Source organism: Sebastes fasciatus, chromosome 16, assembly GCF_043250625.1.
Source record: "Sebastes fasciatus isolate fSebFas1 chromosome 16, fSebFas1.pri, whole genome shotgun sequence".
Classification (NCBI taxonomy): domain Eukaryota; kingdom Metazoa; phylum Chordata; class Actinopteri; order Perciformes; family Sebastidae; genus Sebastes; species Sebastes fasciatus.
The window spans coordinates 32,075,353-32,100,194 of NC_133810.1; the positions used below are offsets into that span (position 1 = coordinate 32,075,353).

Sequence of the window (24,842 nt, forward strand, 5' to 3'; positions counted from 1 at the left end):
TGACAAACCTCATCCAGGGGAATCTGCTTCCCTCAGCTCTCGTCTGGATAACTTCCCGACCTGCAGCAGCCAATCAGATCCCTCCTGCATGTGTTGACAGGGTAACAGAAGTACGAGGCTTCACTGACGCCCAGAAGGAGGAGTACTTCAGGAGGAGAGTCAGTGATGAAGAGCTGTCCAGCAGAATCATCTCACACATCAAGACATCCAGGAGCCTCCACATCATGTGTCTAATCCCAGTCTTCTGCTGGATCACTGCTACAGTTCTGGACCACATGTTGACTACAGACCAGAGAGGAGAACTGCCCAAGACCCTAACTGACATGTACTCACACTTCCTGTTGGTTCAGACAAAGAGGAAGAAGAAGAAGTACGGTGAGGGACGTGAGACGAGTCCACAGGAGCTGACGGAGGCTGACAGGGAAGTTCTTCTGAAGCTGGGGAGGCTGGCGTTTGAACAGCTGGAGAAAGGAAACATCATGTTCTACCAAGAAGACCTGGAGCGGTGTGGTCTGGATGTCACAGAGGCCTCGGTGTACTCAGGAGTTTGTACAGAGATCTTCAAAAGAGAGTGTGTGATCTTCCAGAAAACAGTCTACTGCTTTGTTCACCTGAGCATTCAGGAGTTTCTGGCTGCAGTCTACATGTTCCACTGTTACACAAACAGCAACACAGAGGTACTGGAGGACTTCCTGGGAGAAGAATATGTTTATTCAACCCTGGATGACTTCCTGAAGAGAGCCATGGAGAAATCCCTTGAAAGTAAAAATGGCCACCTGGACCTGTTTGTCCGCTTCCTTCATGGCCTCTCTTTGAAGTCCAACCAGAAGCTCTTAGGAGGTCTGTTGGGTCGGAAAAAGAGCAATCCAGAAATCATCCGGAGAATCATCATCAACCTGAAGGAGATGAACAGAGATAATACCTCTCCTGACAGAAGCATCAACATCTTCCACTGTCTGACGGAGATGAACGACCACTCGGTACATCAGGAGATCCAAGAGTTCCTGAAGTCAGAGAACAGATCAGAGAAGAAACTCTCTGTGATCCACTGCTCAGCTCTGGCCTACATGCTGCAGATGTCAGAGGAGATTCTGGATGAGTTGGACCTGATGAAGTACAACACAACAGATCAGGGACGACAGAGACTGATTCCAGCTGTGAGGAACTGCAGAAAAGCTGTGTAAGTCCAGATGTGATTAACTTTATAGATCAGTGTAGATTAGTAGTTTAGTTCTTCAAATATACACACTATAAATTATTCTTAAAATATAATATTCTGATAAGTGTTCCACGTGTTTATTACATAAATATGTCAGTTGTATTTTGTCACAGATGTTCTTGAGCTGTTTCAAATGTTGAGTTCAAAATGTTTCAGTACTTTGTGTTTCTAGCTGTCAAGTTAATGAACACTTATTCTATTTATTTATAATAATTGTTACATTTTACAGTTTTTTCTGATTTATGTTTTTGGGTGATGGAGACGACATGTGAACCTGGTAAAACAAATGATAAAAACAAAAGATCAGCTGTCTGGTGGAGCGCTGGGTCTAACCGGTGTAACGGCAGCAACAGAACGTTTGCCATGTTTCCACAGTTTTAGTTTTCTTTGAGACCAGCTCTGCCATGTCTCGTCTCATCACCCCAAAAAACACATGAACTTCCTAGTAAACAAACCTCTTCTTGTTTATACACCAACATAACATCATAATATTACGTTAATCACGTTGTCATATTGCAAATACAGGCTGGATTTAGCACTGTGTCTCTGTCGGCACAGGTTGTTGATGTCTGCTACTTTTTATTTTGCCAGAACGTGTCATAATGACAAATGTCGGGTCTGCCGGTTAGCATAAAATCAAACCAGTTTAAACTCGTACACCGGACCAAACCAGACCACCAGATCATTGTAAAACCCCTGAGTGTGTTGAATCGAGCAATGGTGCATTTCATTGCTCATGAAGTCAAGTTGTTTTCCATCATCTTGTTTTTAAGTCTTTCCTTTTATTCTGTTGCTCACAGAAGGAAACTCAGGTGTTTCTCTCTCTTGTTGCTGTAGAGAAGAGTAGTAACAGGAAATACACAGCTTCCACCAATAACAGCGGTCTGATGAATAATATATCTAATTATATGAATGTTTAATTATGTACAGGTCTAATATTATTACACGATCTGTTTCATTTCTCTACCGTTTGGCAGCAGTCAGTGAATTTTCCCATTTATGGACGTGAACCTGACAGCAGCAGGTAGCTAGCAAAGAGAGGTCATCTTTATCAACTGTGTTATTATTACTTATTCACTGAGTTTAAAAATGCTTTTCTAATCAAGAAGGCCTCATGCTAACTTTGTGGAGACAGACCTGGGATCAGATCTCACTGACAGACTGGACATTAGGGAAGCCTCAATGTAACTACATGTTCTCTCTCTTCATCTGCAAGATTAAAGAAAAACAAAGATTAAAAGTCTGCAGGTTTGAGAGAGAGTGATGAGAATTATTGTTTCATGTCAAACAGTGAGATAAGATTAGCTGAACCACTGATGTGAGGAGCAAATGTTAATCAAAGAAGTATATATCAAACTGTTTAGTCATCAAATACATGAAGTAAATATAAACTGTCCTCTTTCATAATAACATATTTTGTAATCTTTGTGTCATCACAGACTTTCTAGATGTGGACTCTCAGCTACTCACTGTGAAGTTGTGGCCTCAGCTCTGAAGTCCAACCCCTCCCATCTCAGAGAGCTGGACCTGAGTAGAAACCCCAACCTGAAGGATTCAGGAGTGAAGCTGCTTTCTGCTGGACTTGAGAGTCCAAACTGTAGACTGGAGACTCTGAGGTCAGTTCACTGACTGTAGCTTATGTAGTTTGTAGACACACTCTCTCTGCACTGGCTCTGCTCCAGATGACTCTAGAGAGAGACATTCACGTTTTCACGTCAGCCACCGTAGCTCTCCAACACGCTTGGCACACAGGAGAGGCTTCAGTTGGTTGTAATCTCCTCACCTCACCGCTAGAGACCACCAGATCCTACACTCTGGACCTTTAACCACAGACCTTATATCAGGCATCTAATTAAAAACCCATTGAAAAACCCATTGACCTCCAGACGAGGAAACAGGAAGTGCTAAAATGCTGACTCATTTCTGGGTTTTAGGACTCTTTCCTGTAGCTCTCTATTTGAACATGTCTAAAGGTGCAGCACTCTTCAACAAACACGTATTGCACCAACTTAAAGGCACATAAGTGATGATTATGAACGTCACCATCTAACCAGAGGTTTCTATGGTTCTAAGTTATTCCCACGTTCTTTTTGACAGCAGATCTAACTGTGCTCTGTTTTCATGTCAGCATTGTCTAATTATTTGAAGCAAAAACCAAATAAATATTCTGCATCAGAAACATCTTTGCAGGTTCATATTTTTTTCAATCTATCTGAATACAATACTCACATGTTCATATGTACATTCAAAGAGTTATTGATGTCTGTCATCATTCTTTCTGTCTGTGAAGCAATCCCCGTTTAACCTGAGTGTTACGAGATGAGGACTAAATCCACAGTCTTGTTGTGTGTAAAATGACCTGTAACGTTGATCTTAAACTAATCGGAGGCTTCAGCAGTCTGAGTTAGATGTATTAGGGCTGGGTGACTTGGACAAAATCAAATATCACAATATTGTTTTGTGTAAATGACCAATAATAGAACAACTAGAACAGTCTGGTAAGTTCAGAAAATGACATCACTTTACTGTAATTTAGCCTTTAAAACCAGGAAGAGACAACACTTATGCCATATCACGATATTACTAGGGCTGTCAATCCATTATAATATTTAAAAACGATTAAATACAAATGAATCACACATTTTTTAACTGTTCTAAATGAACCTTAAAGGGAGAGTAGTAGTAGTAGTAGTAGTAGTAGTAGTAGTAGTCTGACATGGTTGGTACCGATGGATTCATCAGGTTCTCTAGTTTCAGATGATACCAGTAACTTCACTCTAGCTTTAAAACTGAGCCGCTACAACTTCCGGAAGATCGATTACGTTAATGCGTTAAAGAAAATGGTTGCGTTAAAACGATTAACTTTGACAATCCTAGATATTAGGAAATCCTAAATCAAAGACGATGTCTCGTCTCATTTCACGATATTGATATAATATGGATATATTGCCCAGCCTTAGTATGTATCCAGTCAGTATGTTGTGTTTGACAGTTTCCTTGTTGAGCTGCAGGAGGATTAGTAACTCAAAGAGGGAATTTGTTACTAAACAGTCTGTAACTTTGATTTGTCGGACTCAGACTGCTGAATCTTCATATTAGTTTCAGTTGAACTTCTGAAGTCATTTCTTACAGTGTAGTTGTGTTATGAAGGGACCACTTCACAGGAGGAATGATTACTGCCACCAATAACTCTTTTAATGTACATATGACATGTGGCTGTTGTTTACAGACACACTTGAACAAATGTGGACCTTTCCTGTAAATGACATAAACCTGCTAAGCTCCCAGATACAGTGAGAAGAAGGCCATGTAATAAATGAAGTAATGAAGTCCAACAAGTCTGATTTAATATTGATCCTCTAATTCCAGACTTGACAGAGATCAGCAGTATGTTATTGATGTGTGTTGACATGAACAGCTGTATGAATGTTGTGGTGACATCTGGATGATGTCTGTAGAAGGCTGACATTATGATGATCCACAATAACACAATGAAAAGTCACTCTACTCATTTTAGGGAAAATATCATTGATTAGGACATAGTAATGTTGAGCTACATATTTAAAACCTGAACACATCTGATTGGATTATTAAGTGATTTTTATCTTCATCATTTATTCTTTATTAAGATCGAGGGGCTGCAGTTTGTCAGAGATCAGCTGTGCTTCTCTGGCCTCAGCTCTGAAGTCCAACCCCTCCCATCTGAGAGAGCTGGATCTGAGAGACAACGACCTGCAGGATTCAGGAGTGAAGCTCCTGTGTGGTTTTCTGGAGAGTCCTCACTGTAGACTGGAGACTCTGGGGTCAGTTCACTGACTCTCTGTTACTGTTATAGATCTTATATGTTTAATTAACAATTGAACCTGATTTATGTACAAACATAACTTACATCCATAAAGTTGTTAATGTCCTTTTCTTCATATTTTCATGTTTCTTGAACTAAATTCAGTCTTCAGTCACTAAAGACTTGTGTTTCTTAAAGAAAGTGTAGAAAATGTCCACTGTTAGTTGTTAAAGTAAATGAATGTTTATCATTGTTGGTAAATGGTCACATCTGGATACAGAAGATCCTCTGAACTAATATTCAGGGTTCCTACGCAGTATGGAGAAGTATGGAATTTGATTTTAGAGAGATCAGCAGCTTGGTATTGATGTGTGTTGACATGACATGACATGACATGGATTATAAAGTTATTTTTATCTTCATCATTTATTCTTTATTCAGATTGAGGGGCTGCTGGTTGTCAGAGATCAGCTGTGCTTCTCTGGCCTCAGCTCTGAAGTCCAACCCCTCCCATCTGAGAGAGCTGGAGCTGAGAAGAAACAACCTGAAGGATTCAGATGTGAAGCTGCTGTCTGATCTGGTGAAGAGTCCACACTGTAGACTGGAGATTCTGAGGTCAGTAGAGGGGCGGAGTCGGTCCATGCTGGTTTCAGCAGTATTGTTGTGATGTGTTTCCTCCGCTAAGCTGTGAGAGGAGAACGGTGACACACAGAGAGAGAGAGAGAACAGTCAGCCAATCAGATCAGCCAGAAGCTTGTTGTGATCATGTGTTAGAGTTGATGTGAAGAAGATGTTGTTGTTGTGTTCATGTCTCCAGGAAATAAAGCTGGATTACAGCTGACAGCATCACATCATGTATAGAGACAGTGGTCCTCATCCATCAAACTGTCGTACCATCAACTCTGATCAGAAAGTGTGTGTTCTCTCATTGAGAGATAGAACATCATAGAACCATGGTTACATTTAGTAACCATGTGGCCTTTATACAGACCAGAACCTCTGCTGAAGTCCAGTAATCACAGCTGACGTTTTACTGTTCAGTCTGTGTATGAACATGTGGGACCTTTAAAGAGGACCTATCAGGCTGATGTTCAACTTCATACTTGTATTTTAAGTTTCTACTAGAACATGTTAACATGCTTTAATGTTCAAAAATCACTTTACTTTTCTTCTCCCGGCTGTGCTGCAGCACCTCTTTACACCCTCTGTCTGAAACGCTCTGTTTGATCTCCTTGTCCAAAAAGACTCCATATTTAGTCGAGCTGTCAAAGTTAACGCAATAATAACCCGTTAACGCAAGTTCGTTTTAATGCCACTAATTACTTTAACGCATTAACGCAACTTGTGATTTTTAGGTTGTAGCAGCTCAGTTTTAAAGCTAGAGTGAAGATCCTGGTATCATCTGAAACTAGAGAACCTGATGAATCCATCGGTACCAACCATGTCAGACTAGCTGGTCATGAAGAGGTTAAATAACGCTCCAAACTGTCATGTCCATGTTCAAAGGGGTCCCTTGACCTCTGACCTCCAGATCAGTGAATGTAAATGGGTTCTATGGGTACCCACGAGTCTCCCCTTTACAGACATGCCCACTTTATGATCATCACATGCAGTTTGGGGCAAGTCATAGTCAAGTCAGCACACTGACACACTGACAGCTGTTGTTGCCTGTTGGGCTGCAGTTTGACATGTTATGATTGGAGCATATTGTTTTATGCTAAATGCAGTACCTGTGAGGGTTTCTGGATCAATATTCTGTGTTGTTCATTGATTTACTATAATAAATATATACATACATTTACATAAAGCAGCATATTTGTCCACTCCCATGTTGATAAGAGGATTAAATAATTGACAGATCTCCCTTTAAGGTTCATTTAGAACAGATAAAAATGTGAGATTAATTTGCAATTAATCGCGATTAAATATTTTAATGGATTGACAGCCCTAGTAATATCGTGATATGGCATAAGTGTTGTCTCTTCCTGGTTTTAAAGGCTGTATTAGAGTAAAGTGATGTCATTTTCTGAACTTACCAGACTGTTCTAGCTGTTCTATTATTGGTCATTTACACAAAAAAATATTGTGATATTTGATTTTGTCCAAGTCACCCAGCCCTAATACATCTAACTCAGACTGCTGAAGCCTCCGATTAGTTTAAGATCAACGTTACAGGTCATTTTACACACAACAAGACTGTGGATTTAGTCCTCATCTCGTATGCATCCTTCCTGCATTTGGCAGTTTAAACTGTGTTAATTCTAGTCTGGATTATGTGTTTAACTTGTCTAGTATGCGTTTGTAAAGTGTGCCGCTCTGCTGACCGTAGACTGGTCCATGTCTCTGATTGGTCATGTGCTACAAACCCCGCCCCTTCTATGTGAACGCGCTCACAACCAGACTGAGAAACCCTGGGTTGATTTACCGAGTTGATCAGAACTGTCGTAGGACCGCTTAGCGGGATCTTGGTTGAGGGGTTAGTTAAACCAGATAAGCAGAAGATACCCTGGGTGTGTTGGACTGGCTTCGTAGTACAGGCCTCTGGTCTGTGAGCTCTGAGCTCAGTGTGTTCACTCCAATACGTTAACATGAGAGCTGAAAGGAAGCTGGCTACGCTGCACAGACTGAAGTCCCTCTGCTCTTTATACTGGATGCTGACTGACAGCTGATGAAGGGAGTCTCTGTAAACACTGATTGATGACTTCTGGTGTCTTCTTCTTCTCTCATCAGATGGAAGGGGTTGTGATCTCTAACCACCATCATCCCTGTGTGTTCCTCTGGACCTGACAGAGTATCATCAGTGTATCTGTCCTTCTGCACAGTCTCTGCAGACACACTGAGACTCCTCCACTCCTTCTGCTCCACACTCCACCACCTCCTCCACCTGGACCTGGGTTTCACTTTGTCTTTATTCATTCATATATTCTGAACCCAAAGTGCCTCTGCAGATTAGTTCTAGGCATACAGTGCATAAGAGTAAAAATAAGGGAATAGTGATAATAGTGATAATAGTGATTATAGTGCTTTAAGGGTTCTCTGTAAGGTTCAGGTCATCAACTAACATTGAAAGCTTCATAGCATCTTTTTCTTCCTATGTTTCAGAGATGAAAAGTAAAGACACAGCTCCTGATGGAAAACATAGAAATGTGGTCTTGATTTCAGGAATCTATTTTTATGTATAAAAAGAATGATTATGGATTATTGATTGCCAGGTCATTCATGTACAGGATCTTTCACAATTGTACCAAATATAACATTTTCCTTTGTTAGATTAGAAAAAAAATACAAATTTAGTGGACAACCAAAAATGCAAATCATCCCAGAGAGCATTAGCAAAAATACATTCATAAAATAAATGTTCTGTAGTTTCAATGTGTTCATCACAGAACCAGCAGTTATTGTGATCAAAACCAAAACGGTTTCTTAAGAACTCAGCAGAGGGGGATATTATATATATTTCACTGAGAACCTTAAAGTGAACCTCCTTCACTTTTGGTGCAATAGGACATTTAAAGAATTCCGATCTTAGACTCTCAGCATCTTTTTTAGAGAAAAGTTTTAGAATTGAATTTCTGTTTGAAGAGAACGGATATAAGTCTTTAGTAAAGGTGACGTTAGGTAGTTTTGAGTTAATGAGGTTGTGACCATTCACCAAAAGTGAAGGGAGATTGGGGGTTTACATTATCTTGAGATAAATGATATGCCATCACAATTACAGCTTGAGGGATTGCTTTGACAACATTGTTATACTGACCTCTGTCAACGAGGCTGAGTTTAGAACAAAAGTCCTCAAATGGTAGAATGTTTCCTGTATTGTCCAATAAATGCATCACAGATCATTTTCCTTTTTCTAACCAATTTTGTAATAATATGGATTTATTTTTAAGTAATACATACCGGCAATTCCGTATTGGGGTTTTATGAGGACTATAATTATGCTTGTATATCATTTTCCAATAAAGTAAAACCTGTTGATGAAACAAGGATCATTTGACGGGGAGTTTTGTGAAGTCATAGTCGCATCTAAGAAGGAAGCCGATGCCTCCTAGATTAGTAAAAATTTCACTGGGCATATGAAACCAAAACCTTTTTTCATGTTTTAGAAATGATCTTAATAGTTTCATTAATGTATTCAATATCAATAGCCTTAAGTCCACCTTCCTCATATTCTTTAACCATACTGCCTTTCTTAATATAGTGTGTTTTCCTTTTCCAGATATAACTGAAATTAGCTTGGTTTATGGCTTTTATTGCATTTTTGGGAAGTGATAAGGAGTAAGCTGGGTAGATGAATCGGGAAATGCACTCCATTTCTGTAAGAAGAATTCGGCCGATGATAGAGATGTCTCTTTGAGACCAGGAATTTAGATGAGATTTACATAATTTAAATATTACTTATATTACAACAAGAACATAATCGGATGTTTTGTTAGAAGGTGGCTGCAGTAGAAGAAGAACGTTTAAGTTAAATGACTGTGAAGTCAGACTAAATCGATTCATAATGCTGTCAGCGAAGCATTCAGACTGAAATAAAACGACAATCACGTCTTTTATCAGTTTTATTACAGTCAAATATTGACCCTCAGATACTGAGGTGAAAGTCTTAAAGTCACAGTCTGATCATCTGCTGTTCACTTCATACTCTAATACACAGTCAGAGTACTAATACTACAGTGCAGAAATACTACAAGTCCTGCTTTCCAGTAAAAGTACAGAAGTATTAGCATCAAAATCAACCTAAAGTATGAAAAGTTCTGGCCCTCATTATGCAGATGTCAGAGTGATGTTCTTTATAGACCTTTCAACCAGAGTTACAGACGGCTCTACTGTAAAAACAAAGAATAAAAGTCAATAATAATCCAGAAACAAAAATATATATAAAATAAGATAAAATCATTTAAACAATTCTAGCAAATACCCTCAGTTAAGAAATAAGATAAGATAAGAAACTACTTTATTTATCCCGATACAATGATCGTTTTTAGCTTGTGGGAATAATTATTAACAATAATAATAAAAAATAACAAGTAGTATTATACTACTACTACTACTACTAATAATAATAATACTACTACTAATAATAATAATAATAAACAATAAAATATAATAAATTAATTAAATTTAAAAGTGGTAAAGTTTTAGACTTTAGGGACTCGGCACAACACAAAGTGTGAAAGTGCAAATTAAATAAAATAAGTACAAAAAATATAATCAATAAAATAATGATAATAATAATAATAATAATAATAATAATAATAAATTAATAAAAATCAGATAAAGCTAAATATAAATAATAAAATATAAACAATAAAATATAAACAATAAAATAAAGATAAGAAATGATGAGATCTACTGTTAATCCTAACCCTAAACAGCTGTAGTTAGACACAATCATTATAATTAAAATCATAATCACACTGCCCTCCTGTGGACAAAGAGCATAACTACATCAACCCTCGACTTGCGGGCTCTAGACGCGACCCTGGTCTTGCAGGGCTGTGAAGGACTCGACCCTCGACAGCACTGGGTTCTTGATGGACACAACCCTGGTCTTGCGGGGCTCTGGACGGATACAACCCTTGAACACATGGTGCTATTATATGTACGGGAAACGTGAATGTGTATAGGGAATATGAATGCAACCGTATGTATGTCTAAGTGCTATGTGGATCAGCTACCTCTGGTGTACGAATACAGTGAGACATACTGGTTGGGGATGTGCAGATGTGTATGGGGGACAAGAAGGTAACATGGTTTGTCTAAGGCAGGGGTGTCCAAACTACGGCCCGCGGGCCAACTGCGGCCCGTGGTCCACTTTTAATTGGCCCGCAGCAAATTCTAAAACTATAATGGAATGTGGCCCACACATGAAACTTGCACTTGAGTGTATTGTAGTTCTTAGTTTTACCACGAGATGGAGCTACTGCCTTCAACAAGGCAGATTCCCTGCAAAACACAATTAATCAAAGAAAAGGTTTGCCACTGATGACCAAAAATGGCAGAACCAAAGAAACGCAAGATAGCAAGTGAGTGCAGACAATTTCAGACACGGTGGGAAAATGAATATTTTTTCATAGAGGTCAAGGGGAAGTGTGTCTGTTTGATTTGCAATGAAACTGTTGCAGTGACGAAAGAGTATAATGTACGAAGACACTACGAAACCAAACATCAGACCTACACGTCCTACACTGGTGTTGAGCGAGAAGAGAAAGTAAAGCTAATGGCAGCTAGCCTGCTAGCTCAACAACAGTATTGTTTCCGTGCTAACAAAACACAAGAAAATGCTACAATAGCTAGCTACGAAGTAGCTCAACTCATAGCGCGACACGGGAAACCTTTCTCAGATGGGGACTTCATAAAACAGAGCCTCACTAAAGTCGCAGGAATAATGTGCCCGGAAAAGACGCATGAATTCAACAGCGTGAGCGCGTCCAGAAACACAGCTGTGCGGCGAATCGAAGACTTGTCAGCTAACTTAAAGCATCAAGTATCACATAAAGCTTGTGCTTTTCATTTTTACTCGATTGCATGTGATGAGAGCACAGACACCACAGACACCGCACAGCTGTTCATTGTTTTGCGTGGAGTTGAAGATAACTTTTGCATTACGGAGGAGCTGCTTGATCTCAAGGGTCTCAAGGGCACAACAACGGGTAAGGACATGTTTGAAGCTGTGTCAGATGCAATTGACAAGATGGGACTTAAATGGGACAAGCTGTGTGGAGTTACAACCGATGGGGCTCCAGCTATGACGGGCGAGCGCAAAGGAATGGCCTCTATGGTGTGCGCCGAGGTGCGAGAGAGTGGAGGTGAGGCTGTTAAAATGCACTGTATCATCCACCAAGAAGCCCTCTGTGCCAAGACAGTCCAGCTTGGCGATGTGATGAACACAGTTGTGAAAACTGTCAACATAATTCGAGCACGAGGGCTCCATCACAGGGAATTTCAAGCTTTCCTATCTGATGTTGATGCTGAATACGGGGACCTACTTTATCATTCTGAAGTGCGCTGGCTCAGTCGCGGCTCCGTGCTGCAGCGGTTTTATTCCCTGAGATCAGAAATTGATCCGTTTTTGAAAGAGAAGGACCGACCTCTTCATGAACTGAGTGACCCTCTATGGTTGGCAGACCTGGCTTTTCTAGTTGATCTTACTGGTCATCTCAACACACTGAACAAGAGCCTGCAAGGCAAAGACCAGCTTGTGCCACAACTTTACGCACACATGAAAGCATTCTGTGTGAAGCTTCGTCTCTTTGAGACACAGCTACGTAACTTCAATGTTGCGCACTTCCCCACGCTGTCCGAAGTCAAAGTTGCTTTTCCAGAGGTCAACCTTTCTGCTAAAAAGGGAAAATATGTGTCTGTCATCACATCTCTCATGACAGAATTCAGTCAGCGCTTCCAAGATTTTTCTGCCATTGAGAAAGAAATCCAGCTGTTCTCGACTCCCTTCCTGATGGATGCAGAAGAAGTCGAAGAGAGTCTGCAATTAGAGCTCATCGAAATGCAGTGTGATGATTCTCTGAAGAATCAGCATCAGCTTCTCCCCCTACCCGACTTCTACCGGAGCTTGGAAGAGGCCAAGTTTCCTCTGATGCGACGCCACGCAAAACGAATGATGAGTCTGTTCGGCTCAACATACATATGTGAGCAAACATTTTCTCTGTTAACTCTGAACAAAAGCAGACTGAGAACCAAAATGACCGACAGCCATCTCTGTGATGTCCTCCGCATCTCAACCACCAAACTTACTCCCGACCTGCCAGCCATCCTTCAGTCCAAAGCGCAGCATCACTGCTCCCACTAAGTGCAGTGCTGTTCCCATTATAGGTGAGTTAAAATATATTACACAGTATCCATGTGTTCACAAGCCTAATTACTTCATAAATTCAGTCAATTAAAGTTGATAACATTTCATCAAAAACGTTAGTTGATTTGTTAACAACCCCAATAACTTATTATTAATATACCCATCCCCTTTTCCCCTTATTGTCCCCCTGTATACAGGGCTGTGAAAGGGGATCACCATCCTGACTAAGAAGCAATCTCAGGCTGCTGTTTTGAGAATGAGCTGCCAACCCTTTTTGTAACAAAATAAATGAAAACACATTAATGGAAAGTTCTGATGTAGGATTTTTTTTTCTTTAAGCATATTCAAATATCAAGCATAATTTACCTCATTTGATTAATTTTGTTAATTTTAAAACCCTAGAGGTGAGGGGATATACCTCACCTCTAGTGAGTGGCCCAGCCTTTCGTATATTTTTCTGTATGTGGCCCTCAGTGAAAAAAGTTTGGACATCCCTGCTCTAGACTTTAGGGGCTCCACACAATACAAAGTGTGAAAGAGTGCAAATAAAATAATATACAGCAAAAAAATAAATAATAATAATATTAATAATAATAATTAATTAATTAAAATCAGATAAAGCAAAATATAGATAAACAGTAAAATATAAACAATAAAATAAAGATAAGAAATAATGAGATCTACTGTTAACCCTAACCCTAAACAACTGTAGTTAGACACAATCATTATAATTAAAATCATAATCACACTGCCCTCCTGTGGACAAAGAGCATAACTACATCTCTTGCTCTTTTATTTTGAAGGATGTAACCGGAAGTGTGTCCTGTATGTAATTCCTCTAACTTGATATTGATGCAGGTGTAGTTACCGACCGTGGCCACTAGGGGGCGTTAAGATCCTTCTCTGGGTGATGTTACATAGATCTCATGTTACTGAGGCTGTAGCTAGTTAACCAACCACTTTACATTTAAATATTACTTCACAGCTAGTTGGGCTGAACATTTTAAACAAATATATCAAGCTGTGATTTTTCTCACTAATATTGTGATTTAAATAGATTATTTTCTATAAATCAATCTCCTGTTTTTCTGCTGATTTGATGGCCTAATGTTACACAGTTACAGTGTTAGAAAGTACATTTACTTTCATGCCACTTTATACTTCTACTGCAGGACATTTCAGAGGGACAAGTTGTCCTTCTTACTCCATTTATCTGCATTTACGCTCTACATTTATCTGACAGCTTTAGTTACTAGTTACTTTACAAACATGTGAAAATGTACAGCTGAAACTATTAGTCGATTAACTTATTAATCGATTGACTGAAATTAATTGGCAACTATTTTTGATGACGTCATTTTTTAAGCAAAATCATTTCATGGTTCCAGCTTCACAAATGTGACAATTTGCTGCTTTTCCTTTTTAATTATTTATTATATATAAATCTATCTAATGATATAATATGTCATAGTTTAACAGTCACAGGGGACGTTTTCTTTCTTTTAATACTTAAAGTACATTTTCCTGATTATACTTACATACTTTTACTTAAGTAACATTTTCAAAGCAAGACTTTTACTTGTAACAGAGTATTTTTACAGTGTGGTATTAGCACATTTATTTAGGATCTGAATACTTCCTCCAACACTGCACAGTTGTCAACACAATACCTTTTTATTAATAATCACAAACTGGCTTTGGAAGTAACCTGAGGTAGTTTTTAACAAAACAAAAGTATGATTTTAGCTGTCATTCATATGATATTACATTAGTGCTTTACTTCATAAATCAAAGATACTCCATGTTTAAAGTAATCAGCTTGTTTAAGGTGAGACGGCTCAGTCTGGGTTCAACTTTAATGGTATATTTAGTTGTAACAGTTTGACTCTGATCAATAAATGTCAGGTTGTCCTGTATAATGTTAATAATGAATATCAGTGAGGCGTTTCTTCAGCTGATAATCATAATTCAGATTGATACTCTCTGATCAGCATCACTGTGTTCATGTTGTTGAGTCTAATTGTCTGATAAATGTTAGTTGTGACACCTACAGTACAGGTAGTTATGGCTGAAACCTTGTCTACGTACAGTGCAGGTAAAACACACCTGGCAGGTGTGTTTCTGTTAGAAACAGCAGGAATGTGATGAAGCTGCAGGTGTTGGGAGTTCTTGTTCTTCATCTGTGCTCGTTGTGTTTTTAATGCAGTGGGTTTCTTTGCTTCACGGTGTGAATAGTTGACCTCATATCAGTCACACTGATGTGAATACAGACAGTAGAAACTGGTTTATCAAGAAAATCACGTTGAACAAATGTTAAATCTAATGTGTGTCGGTTCACTTTCCTCTGTGACAGGACTACATATATGTAGAGACTGTCATCATGCAGTTTGTTTTACCCTGAGGCCTAATTGGTGGATATGTAAGCATCCTAATCACTCCACCTCAATTCAGTGAGATGTTTTCATTAGATGAAAGAGCATCAAAACTAAACAAAATACACTCATCTGACGGGTAGTCAGTCTGTTTATAGTCTTAAAAGTAAGCCCTGTTTGAGCTGATGTGGCTCATTGCTAAGGAGATTATCTACTGCTTTTGGTTGATACCATTTGTTACACAGATTTGGTGCTGAATTTAACCTCCTTTTACTTTGGGAGAATTGATAAAAGATTAGCAACAATCCCTCCAAAAGACCACATTAAGACACCAAGACCTTGAGGAACACAGTAGAAAAAGCCATGCTGTGATTTGGTATCAAAACCTTTTGACATTTGGACATTTCTCCAAGAATTCTCCTTGTCAATCTAGCTAGGAAAGCCATCCATCCTCTGAATGCTCTAGGTCTCTAGTTTGTGGGTTAGGGTTAGGGTTTGATCCTTATGTGACACAGTGATTTTTGAGGGCCAAATCAAATGCAGAAGTCAAATACAAAAAGAAACATTGCATCAGTGTATCCTGGCAGATAGCTCAGTGTGGTAGATAAGAATTTATCAACGTACTATACTATTACTTTTTTCCCCAAAAAATTCAGCATACTATATGACTTTTTTTAAGAACATTTTTCGACATACTATACTGCGACTTTCTTTGTACAAATTTTCAACATGCTACAGAATGACTTTTTTTTTCAAAATATTTTTGACATATTACTTTTTTCATGACATTTTTTGTCCTACAATAGTATGCCTTTTTTCATGAATTTTTTTTTTTTAATAGCATTTTTCGAACACAACTTTTTTTACATGCTATGTTATGACTTTTGAAATAGCTCAGGTTGGTAGATATCTGGTTGGAATATTGGCGGTTGTGAGTTTGATCCTTATATGACACAATGAGTTTTGAGGTCTTACTTCAAATAAAGAAGTCAAATACAAAAAGAAACAATACATCAACGTATCTGGTGAGATAGCTCAGTGTGGTAGATAACTGGATGTAGTATCCAGTTGGAGTACTGGAGGTTGTGTGTTTGATCCTTATATGGCACAATGAGTTTTGAGGGCTAACTTCAAATAAACAAGTCAAATACAATAACAAACACTGCAACTGTGTATCTGGTGAGATAGCTCAGTGTGGTAGATAACTGGACGGAATACCTAGTTGGAATACTGGAGGTTGTAGGTTCCATCCTTATTAGACACGATGAGTTTTGAGGTCTTACTTCAAATAAACAAGTCAAATACAATAGCAAACACCGCATCAGTGTATCTGCTCAGATAGCTCAGTGTGGTAGATAACTGCTCGTAGTATCCGGTTGGAATACTGGAGGTTGTGGGTTCCATCCTTATATGACACAATGAGTTTTGAGCTCTTACTTCAAATAAACAAGTCAAATACAAAAAGAAACAATACATCAACATATCTGGTGAGATAGCTCAGTGTGGTAGATAACTGGACGGAATACCTACTTGGAATACTGGAGGTTGTAGGTTCCATCCTTATTTGACACGATGAGTTTTGAGGTCTTACTTCAAATAAACAAGTCACATACAATAGCAAACACCGCATCAGTGTATCTGTTCAGATAGCTCAGTGTGGTAGATAACTGCTTGTAGTATCCGGTTGGAATACTGGAGGTTGTGGGTTCCATCCTTATGTGACACAGTCTGTTTTCAGGTCTAACTTCTAATGACCAAGTCAAATATACCAAGAGAACAGTCCTTACTGCGTGTGGCATTGGTGGCTGGGTTGCTGAGTTCTGGTTCGGGCTGCGGCAGATCGGGGTTCAATCCCTACCCTCATCAGTGTCCGGTGCCCGACAGTGGTGTGAGACGAGCGTCTCCTCCCAGGGTTTACCAGAGATACAACTGGGGGGTTATGCATCAGTATATATGTTAAATATATACTTTTATGCGACGCACATAATATTCTACGCGATGCGTATGATACTATTTAATATATATACTTTATGCGACGCATATAATATTATATGCGACGCATATAATATTATTTAATATATTATATAATATATAATATTATATTAAATATATTTATACTTCGCATTTAATACCACATGCGTCGCATAAAAGTATATATTTAACATATATACTGATGCATAACCCCTCAGTTGTATCTCTGGTAAACCCTGGGAGGAGACGCTCGTCTCACACCACTGTCGGGCACCGGACACTGATGAGGGTAGGGATTGAACCCCGATCTGCCGCAGCCCGAACCAGAACTCAGCAACCCAGCCACCAATGCCACACGCAGTTAGGACTGTTCTCTTGGTATATTTGACTTGGTCATTAGAAGTTAGACCTGAAAACAGACTGTGTCACATAAGGATGGAACCCACAACCTCCAGTATTCCAACCGGATACTACGAGCAGTTATCTACCACACTGAGCTATCTGAGCAGATACACTGATGCGGTGTTTGCTATTGTATGTGACTTGTTTATTTGAAGTAAAACCTCAAAACTCATCATGTCAAATAAGGATTGAACCTACAACCTCCAGTATTCCAAGTAGGTATTCCGTCCAGTTATCTACCACACTGAGCTATCTCACCAGATATGTTGATGTATTGTTTCTTTTTGTATTTGACTTGTTTATTTGAAGTAAGACCTCAAAACCCATTGTGTCATATAAGGATCAAACACACAACCTCCAGTACTCCAACCGGATACTACGGAATTATGACTTTATTCTCTAAATCTCAGATTAATTTATTTTTCCTCAATGTGGCCCTAATACTCCGTCGTACCGTCGTACCATAGACCTACAACAATGATAAATAAAAATAAAAATGTAAACAAAAAACAGTTCTTCATTTCCATGTTTATAAATCCACAGGGAGCCGCTGGAGAGGAGCTGAAGAGACGCAGGTTGCTGACCGCTGGCCTCGTGGAATAACAGCATAAGTGGTGGTATACCATCACAAAACGAAAGGGGCTTTTACAAAAGGTTGATTTTTGTATTTATGTTGTATTAATTGTATTAATTTGCAAGACCTTTATAAGACCTTTGGTAATCCATGGTTTTATTGTCCAATTACATATCAATAAAAAGAATTATTAAAATGCATTGATTACACACACACATCCAAAGCTTTCCAGGTCATCTGTCGCATCATTACACTACAGATATAAAGAACAGCAGCACCAGTAGGAAGTGGTCAAATGCAAGTGGACTTGCTGTCTTGAAGGAACATCTTCAAGACAATATATAAAAATAACATCACATTTCATTTATATACTACAGCTCTAAATTAATTTCATACAATTAAATGTGTAATATTTTGAACAATATAAATATTTAAAATGACCTATTTTAACACTGTTAGTGTACATTCATTCTCATTCAGAGTGGCTACATAAACAGCTTTCCACTATTTAAAGTGCTCTAGAAGTTAGTGCAGCGCAGGAAGTAGCTGTTCCTCAGCACGCGGTACAACCTCCCGGTCCTCAGGTTGTACTCAAACATGTAGGGTCCGCTGTAGATGTACGTAAAACCTGCAGACCACAGACTCAAGGTTAGTTTCTGTGCTGGTTAAAAGGAATATTTTTTTAATTTTTGTGAATATTTGAATCTCTTTGTTGTCCAGAATTAGACGAGAAGATTGATGCCACCCACTCTCATGTTTGTCCATTAAATAAAGTGGTATCGGTCTTCTCATGTAACTCTCAGCAAGAAAAGCTTTTAAGCACACTTCCCCCAAAAATGTCCCTTTTCTTTTTAGGCTGAAAACATTAAAGACGGGTCTGAATATCTCATTTCAGTTGTTTGGACTTGGAAAACTTTAGGTCAGCTTTGACTGCTGCTCACCTCTGTACTGGAAAGCTGCAGTCACCCTGCCGCTCAGGCCGGAGAAGGTCTGATCCACTCGCTTGGGGAAACCCTGGTCCATCGTCTTTCTGGCCTCATCGTAACTGAGGAAACACAGACAGCAGTTAGATACATTCAATAAAGGTTAAAAATACTGAATACCAGTGTATATACTCTCAACACACCTGTAGTAAATGTCGCCTTCAAAGAACAGAGTCTTGCCAGATTGCACGTCATAGAGGGCCGCGTCGATCTTCTTCACGCGTCTAGGCAGACCAACGCTGGTGAGTTTTTTAGGATAGCCACGCACGAGGTCGTAGCCCCTGAAAGCCCACACTTTACGACCTGCAGGCAGGAAAAGATGATTGAGGTAAACTTTGAAAATGCTTTCAGATCGGAGCCTCGGGTAGATCAGAAGAACACGTACCTTTAAAGAGAAAGACTTTATCTGAGTGTCGGCTTTCATAAGCGGCGTTGATGCTGGTGGGGGCGTTGGGCCAGAAGTTTGTGATGAGACTTTGCTGAGGTGTGTTGCTCTGAGGGTAACTCCGCCAGAAGAAGCTGAAAACACACAAGAAGATTATGCACATGAAGCCACTTATGGTGAGAACTAGGGATGCACCGAGTACAAGTACTTACATTTGGGTACTCTCCGATACCGAGTACCGATACGAGTACTTCTCTGTGCCAAAAGACCCTCGTTAACAGCCAGCTGGAGGGTGTGAGCGACACACGGCAGGCTGGGGAGTCCCGCATACGAGGCGGGGCGCCGCGACAGGCTCTAGGCCAGCTTGGAAAGGCTCGGGGAGAAGGTGGCTCGCAGTCAAAGTGCTCGCTGCGCCCTCTCTCCCCACCGGGGAGGGACGGGGCCCCCTGCTCCCGGCGCCACTGTCGACCGGGGCGGACTGTTTTCAGTGCGCCCCAAGCGCGTCGTGCCGCCAGATCGGGGCACGGCCCACGTAAAAGGCGCCATGGGTCTGCGGCGATGTCGGCAACCCACCCGACCCAAGGAGTCTAACGCACGCGCGAGTCAGAGGGTGCAAGCAAAACCCCGTGGGCGCAATGAAAGCGAGGGCCGGTGCGGGCGGCTGAGGTGGGATCCCGGCCCAGTGGGGTCGGGTGTACCACCGTAAAGCGGTATCGGTGCCGTTGTATCGGAGCCGTTTTTTGGAGTACGAGTACATGAGCACAGTATCGGACCCGATACCCGATACTGGTATCGGTGCATCCCTAGTGAGAACAAAATCCCGATAGGTTTGGATCCAGATGTTTTAGCGTTCTGCTGTGCAGCGTGTCTGATATACCTGTCTTTGAAGAAGAGCATCTCTCCTCGCAGGGTGGTGACAGCATCCAGAACCATGGTTGAATCACAGGAGTCGGGGGTGGTGGGGGGCTGAGGTCAGGTTACAGAGGGATCCTTATCAGGGTTTGCACCTGGAGGATAAACAAAATGAGTCACCAAGTATTTAGAAAGCGCTGCATCATATTGCAACAATAACAGTTGAGTAGCATCATGAAATATTGCGCAAGAGACTGTCTGAGATTTTGGTTTAAGTGCTACTGTGTGCAAACAGGCATCGTTAGTACTAACCATAGAGAGACTGGATGCCGTTGACATCGTCCCGCGGCAGAACGAAGGTGTCGGGGTTTCTGTACGAGTAGACGGGGTACATGAGAGCACCGGGATCATCAGAGTGAGACAAGCCCAGGGAGTGGCCGAACTCATGGGCAGCCACCATGAAGAGGACGTAGCCTGCAGCAGAGAATACACAGAACTACAGGTTAGTTACAGCTCCTCTCTCCATAATTATATCCTTTCACGCTGACAAGTAAAAACAGACATGCTGAGCGTCAATAACAAACTCACCTCTGTTTGAGCGGAAAGTGAAGGTCTCATCATCATCAAAATGAGCATCTCCTCCGATGCCGGGGGCCGGGGCGAAGGCGTGGGCAAGAGTGCCATCAGGGCCGTCAAAGGGGTAATAATCACCATGTGCTGTTAACAAGAAACCTCACGTCAGAACCAGCAGCAGGCAGTATTATTTTGCCATCATTGGGCAAAACGTTGCTCCAATTCTACCCACTGCAGCTTTAAATGTACGTTCTTAATGCTGGGTTTCCACTTTTAGTCCCTGGAAATAAAAGGTTCCTTCAGTCCACTGTTGTCTGCATTTCTACCACGGTCTAATGTTGTTTTCTCCAAACCAGGGGTCAGCAACCTTTACTATCAAAAGAGCCATTTTAGGCAAAAAAGAAAATCTGTCTGGAGCCGCAAAACATGTGATCATTGTGATGAAGGTAACACAGTTTATAGTCTAAGTATATAGTATGTAAGTCTAATGCAGTGAGGGCCAAAGAGACAATGTACTACGGAGTATTAGGGCCACATTGAGGGAAAACACATCTAAGATTTACACAATAAAGTCAGAATAATACGAGAGAAAAGTTGTGATATTATGAGAAAAAAGTCATAACTTTACGGGAACATTTTTTAATATTACGCAAATAAAGTCATAATTTTATTAGAATAAAAGTCGTAATATTAAGAGAAAAAAATACAACTTTATTCTCGTAAAATGATAAATACAAATTAAAATGTAAACAAAGAACAGTTATTCATTTCCATGTTTATAAATCCACAGGGAGCCGCTGGAGAGGAGCTGAAGAGACGCAGGTTGCTGACTCCTGCTCTACACTTCTAGTATTTTTGTAAACTCAGAACTGGCTGTTCCAAATGCATCGTTGCTATTTTACCCCACAACACAAATGTCTTCTGTATAGCTAAGTTTTCTTTGTGGGATATCACAACCAGCCTTTTTCAACACCCTCTTAACCCTTAACACATGGTAAAGATGGTTCCTGCAGGCACCAGCACGCCACCAGTGGAATGATTGTTGTCTCTTTGTTATGTTGAGTGATATACGGTACATCATGTAACTGCACTGCATTGCCAGTAATTAAGGGATATGCCACCCAAATACGCACCATAGCAGATCAACAAGCTCAAGTTATCAGTGGTAAATATTAAAGTACATTACTTGAGGTGTGTGTACTTTACTGGAGTATTTAAATTTCATGCTACTTTATACTTCTAGTCCACAATGTTTCAGATGGAAATATCATACTTATACCTCACTACATTTATTTGATGTGTTTAGTTACTAGTTATTTTTGAGATCAAGAGTTTCCATGCAACATGCTGTACATGAAGAGTATGTAAAATATGATGCAGCACTATTTTAATATACAGTATAATATAATATACTATAATACAATATAATATAATATAATATAATATAATATAATATAATACAATATAATATAATATAATATAATATGATATAATATAACATAATATAATATAATATGATATAATACAATATAATATAATATGATACAATATAATATGATATAACAATGTGATATAACATAATACAATACAATATAATATAATACAATATAATATAATATAACATAATATAATATGATATAATATAATACGATACAATATAATATAATATAATATAATATAATATAATATGATATGATATAACATAATACAATACAATATAATATAACATAATATAATATAATATGATATAATACAATATAATATAATATGATACAATATAATATGATATAACATAATACAATACAATATAATATAATACAATATAATATAATATAACATAATATAATATGATATAATATAATATGATATAATGTAATATAATATGATATAATATAATGCAATACAATATAATATAATATATGATATAATATAACATAATATAATACGATACAATATAATATAATATGATATAATATAATATGATATAATGTAATATAATATGATATTAATAATTAAACACTATGCCATTCTGCATAGTGAGTACTTTTGATAATTAACACTGAGAATACAGGACTTTTACTTGTAATGGAGTATTTTTAGAGTTTTCTGCTTTTATTAAATAAAGGATCTGAGTACTTCTTCCACCTCTGAAACTCATTCTGTACTCACATCGGCTGCCGAAGGAGATCATGATGTCAGCGGTGCCACTGCTGATCTTTGTGAATCTCAGAGGAGTGACCTTGGCCCAGACCTGCAGCGCCTTCTCTATGGAGTCATCTATCTCTGACACAGGCATGTCACGTGTGTATGTCACTATCCTGTCAGACAAATAGTCAAGAAGAATTATTAGTTAGACTTACTATGATATTACTCTCTCACACTTTACTTTCTCACTTCAGATCAGTTCACCTGTAGGTAAGGCTCTTTTTCTCCCACTTGAGGTTACTTCCAAACGTGGAGAAACGGGCGATGTTGCCGTCCGGGACGCCACAGCGGGCCTTCTTCATCATCACCACGGTGTCGGCGTCCAGCGTCCCGGTGATCTGGAGACCGAAGAATCTCTGCATCTCACTCAGCTTCCTGCTCACCGGGCTGATCCCCCGTCTGGTGGCTGGACCTCTCTCCTCTGTCAGGTTGAAGAAGTTCTTCAGGTAGTTCTGTAAAATGAAGGTGAGAAAAGTCCCCAAAATGCACATCTTAAAAGCAAAGTAGTGAGAACACATGCATGTAAACATACACACCTCTGCAAAGCCTTCATCCTGCACAGTGACCGGTGGTGGTGGTGGTGTTGTAGGCACACAGTAAACTGTGAGTGCCAGTAGGCTCAGTACGATGCACAGACTGCAAGACCTCATGCTTCCTCACTTTAATGTGACTTGTGTTTGCGTTGCTGGAGTCAGCTGTTATATATATACAGGCTGAGGAGGAGTAGACGCGTTGTTGGAGGAGTGGGCGTGTTGAGCAACTAACTACCTCTGTGACTCAAGAAGAAGTATTCCATTTATGGATGACAAGGAGGAGATTGGCTTTGATTGCTCAGCCAAGACAAGAAAAATCCCCCATGATGACACATGACATGTCAATACAGAAACTATCCTTTAAATAAAATAAGTGGTATGGAAGTGATACTCATACATACAGCATTAACAGGAGCAGCTGGCCAAGGTACCATGACTTCTCTATCTGTTGCTTAAGCTTATATTCTGAGCCATATTCTGATATTTTAGTCAGGTTTTTCCGGCAGTCTGTCGTGAATTCAACAGTCTTTATGTCTCCTCTAACCCCTCAGGCTACTGTTGCTACTGACAGGACAGTGATGTGCTCTGTGCAAGAAAACAGACAAGCTGCGTCATGTCATGAAGTCCTTCTGACAGGTATAGTATGTGCAGATGCCACAGGTCACCGTACAACTCTATACTCACCAACTACGTCACAACAGCTGTATCAGGTTTATAGTTGGGTCAATATTCATCATTTTATGACATGGTCAGTTTATTCTGTAAATGTAAAATCACCTCTTTTTATATATATATATATATATATATATCTTTATGTATCTATTTGTGTAACATTTGTTAACAACATTGTTAGTGGAAAACTACATTGTGATTGCTGTTTCCTAACTCTGGACCCTGGGAGGAGCACTACATGTCTTCATTGTGCAACTTATTATGTCTTCAGGTAAACCGCCCAGTAGATGCAAGAAGTGATGAAAGTGTTGCAATAGAAAAGCAGCATCTTAGCCATTATATATATATTGTGAAATAATAATAATAAAATACTCATCAAAAGGACCTGATTGTTTATTATTTATTTATTTACTACTACTAAATATAAATCTTAGCATTTTGCCTACAAAATCTGTGACCAATTAACCATGATGCATATATATAAATAAATATAAATATATATATATA

The 24,842-nt window shown here is 39.3% G+C and overlaps 1 protein-coding gene and 1 pseudogene across 1 annotated transcript in view; one reads left to right on the forward strand and one right to left on the reverse strand.

Moving 5' to 3' along the window:
* The window catches only part of LOC141752673 (protein NLRC3-like), a 782,294-nt gene that overhangs the window by 437,761 nt on the left and 319,691 nt on the right, over positions 1–24,842 (forward strand). Inside the window, exons 22-23 of the mRNA XM_074610793.1 lie at positions 4,849–5,022; positions 5,445–5,618. Of these exons, the coding sequence (XP_074466894.1) occupies positions 4,849–5,022; positions 5,445–5,618 (348 nt within the window). The remainder of the gene's footprint in view (positions 1–4,848; positions 5,023–5,444; positions 5,619–24,842) is intronic.
* LOC141752703 (collagenase 3-like) lies at positions 18,270–23,825 on the reverse strand (annotated as a pseudogene).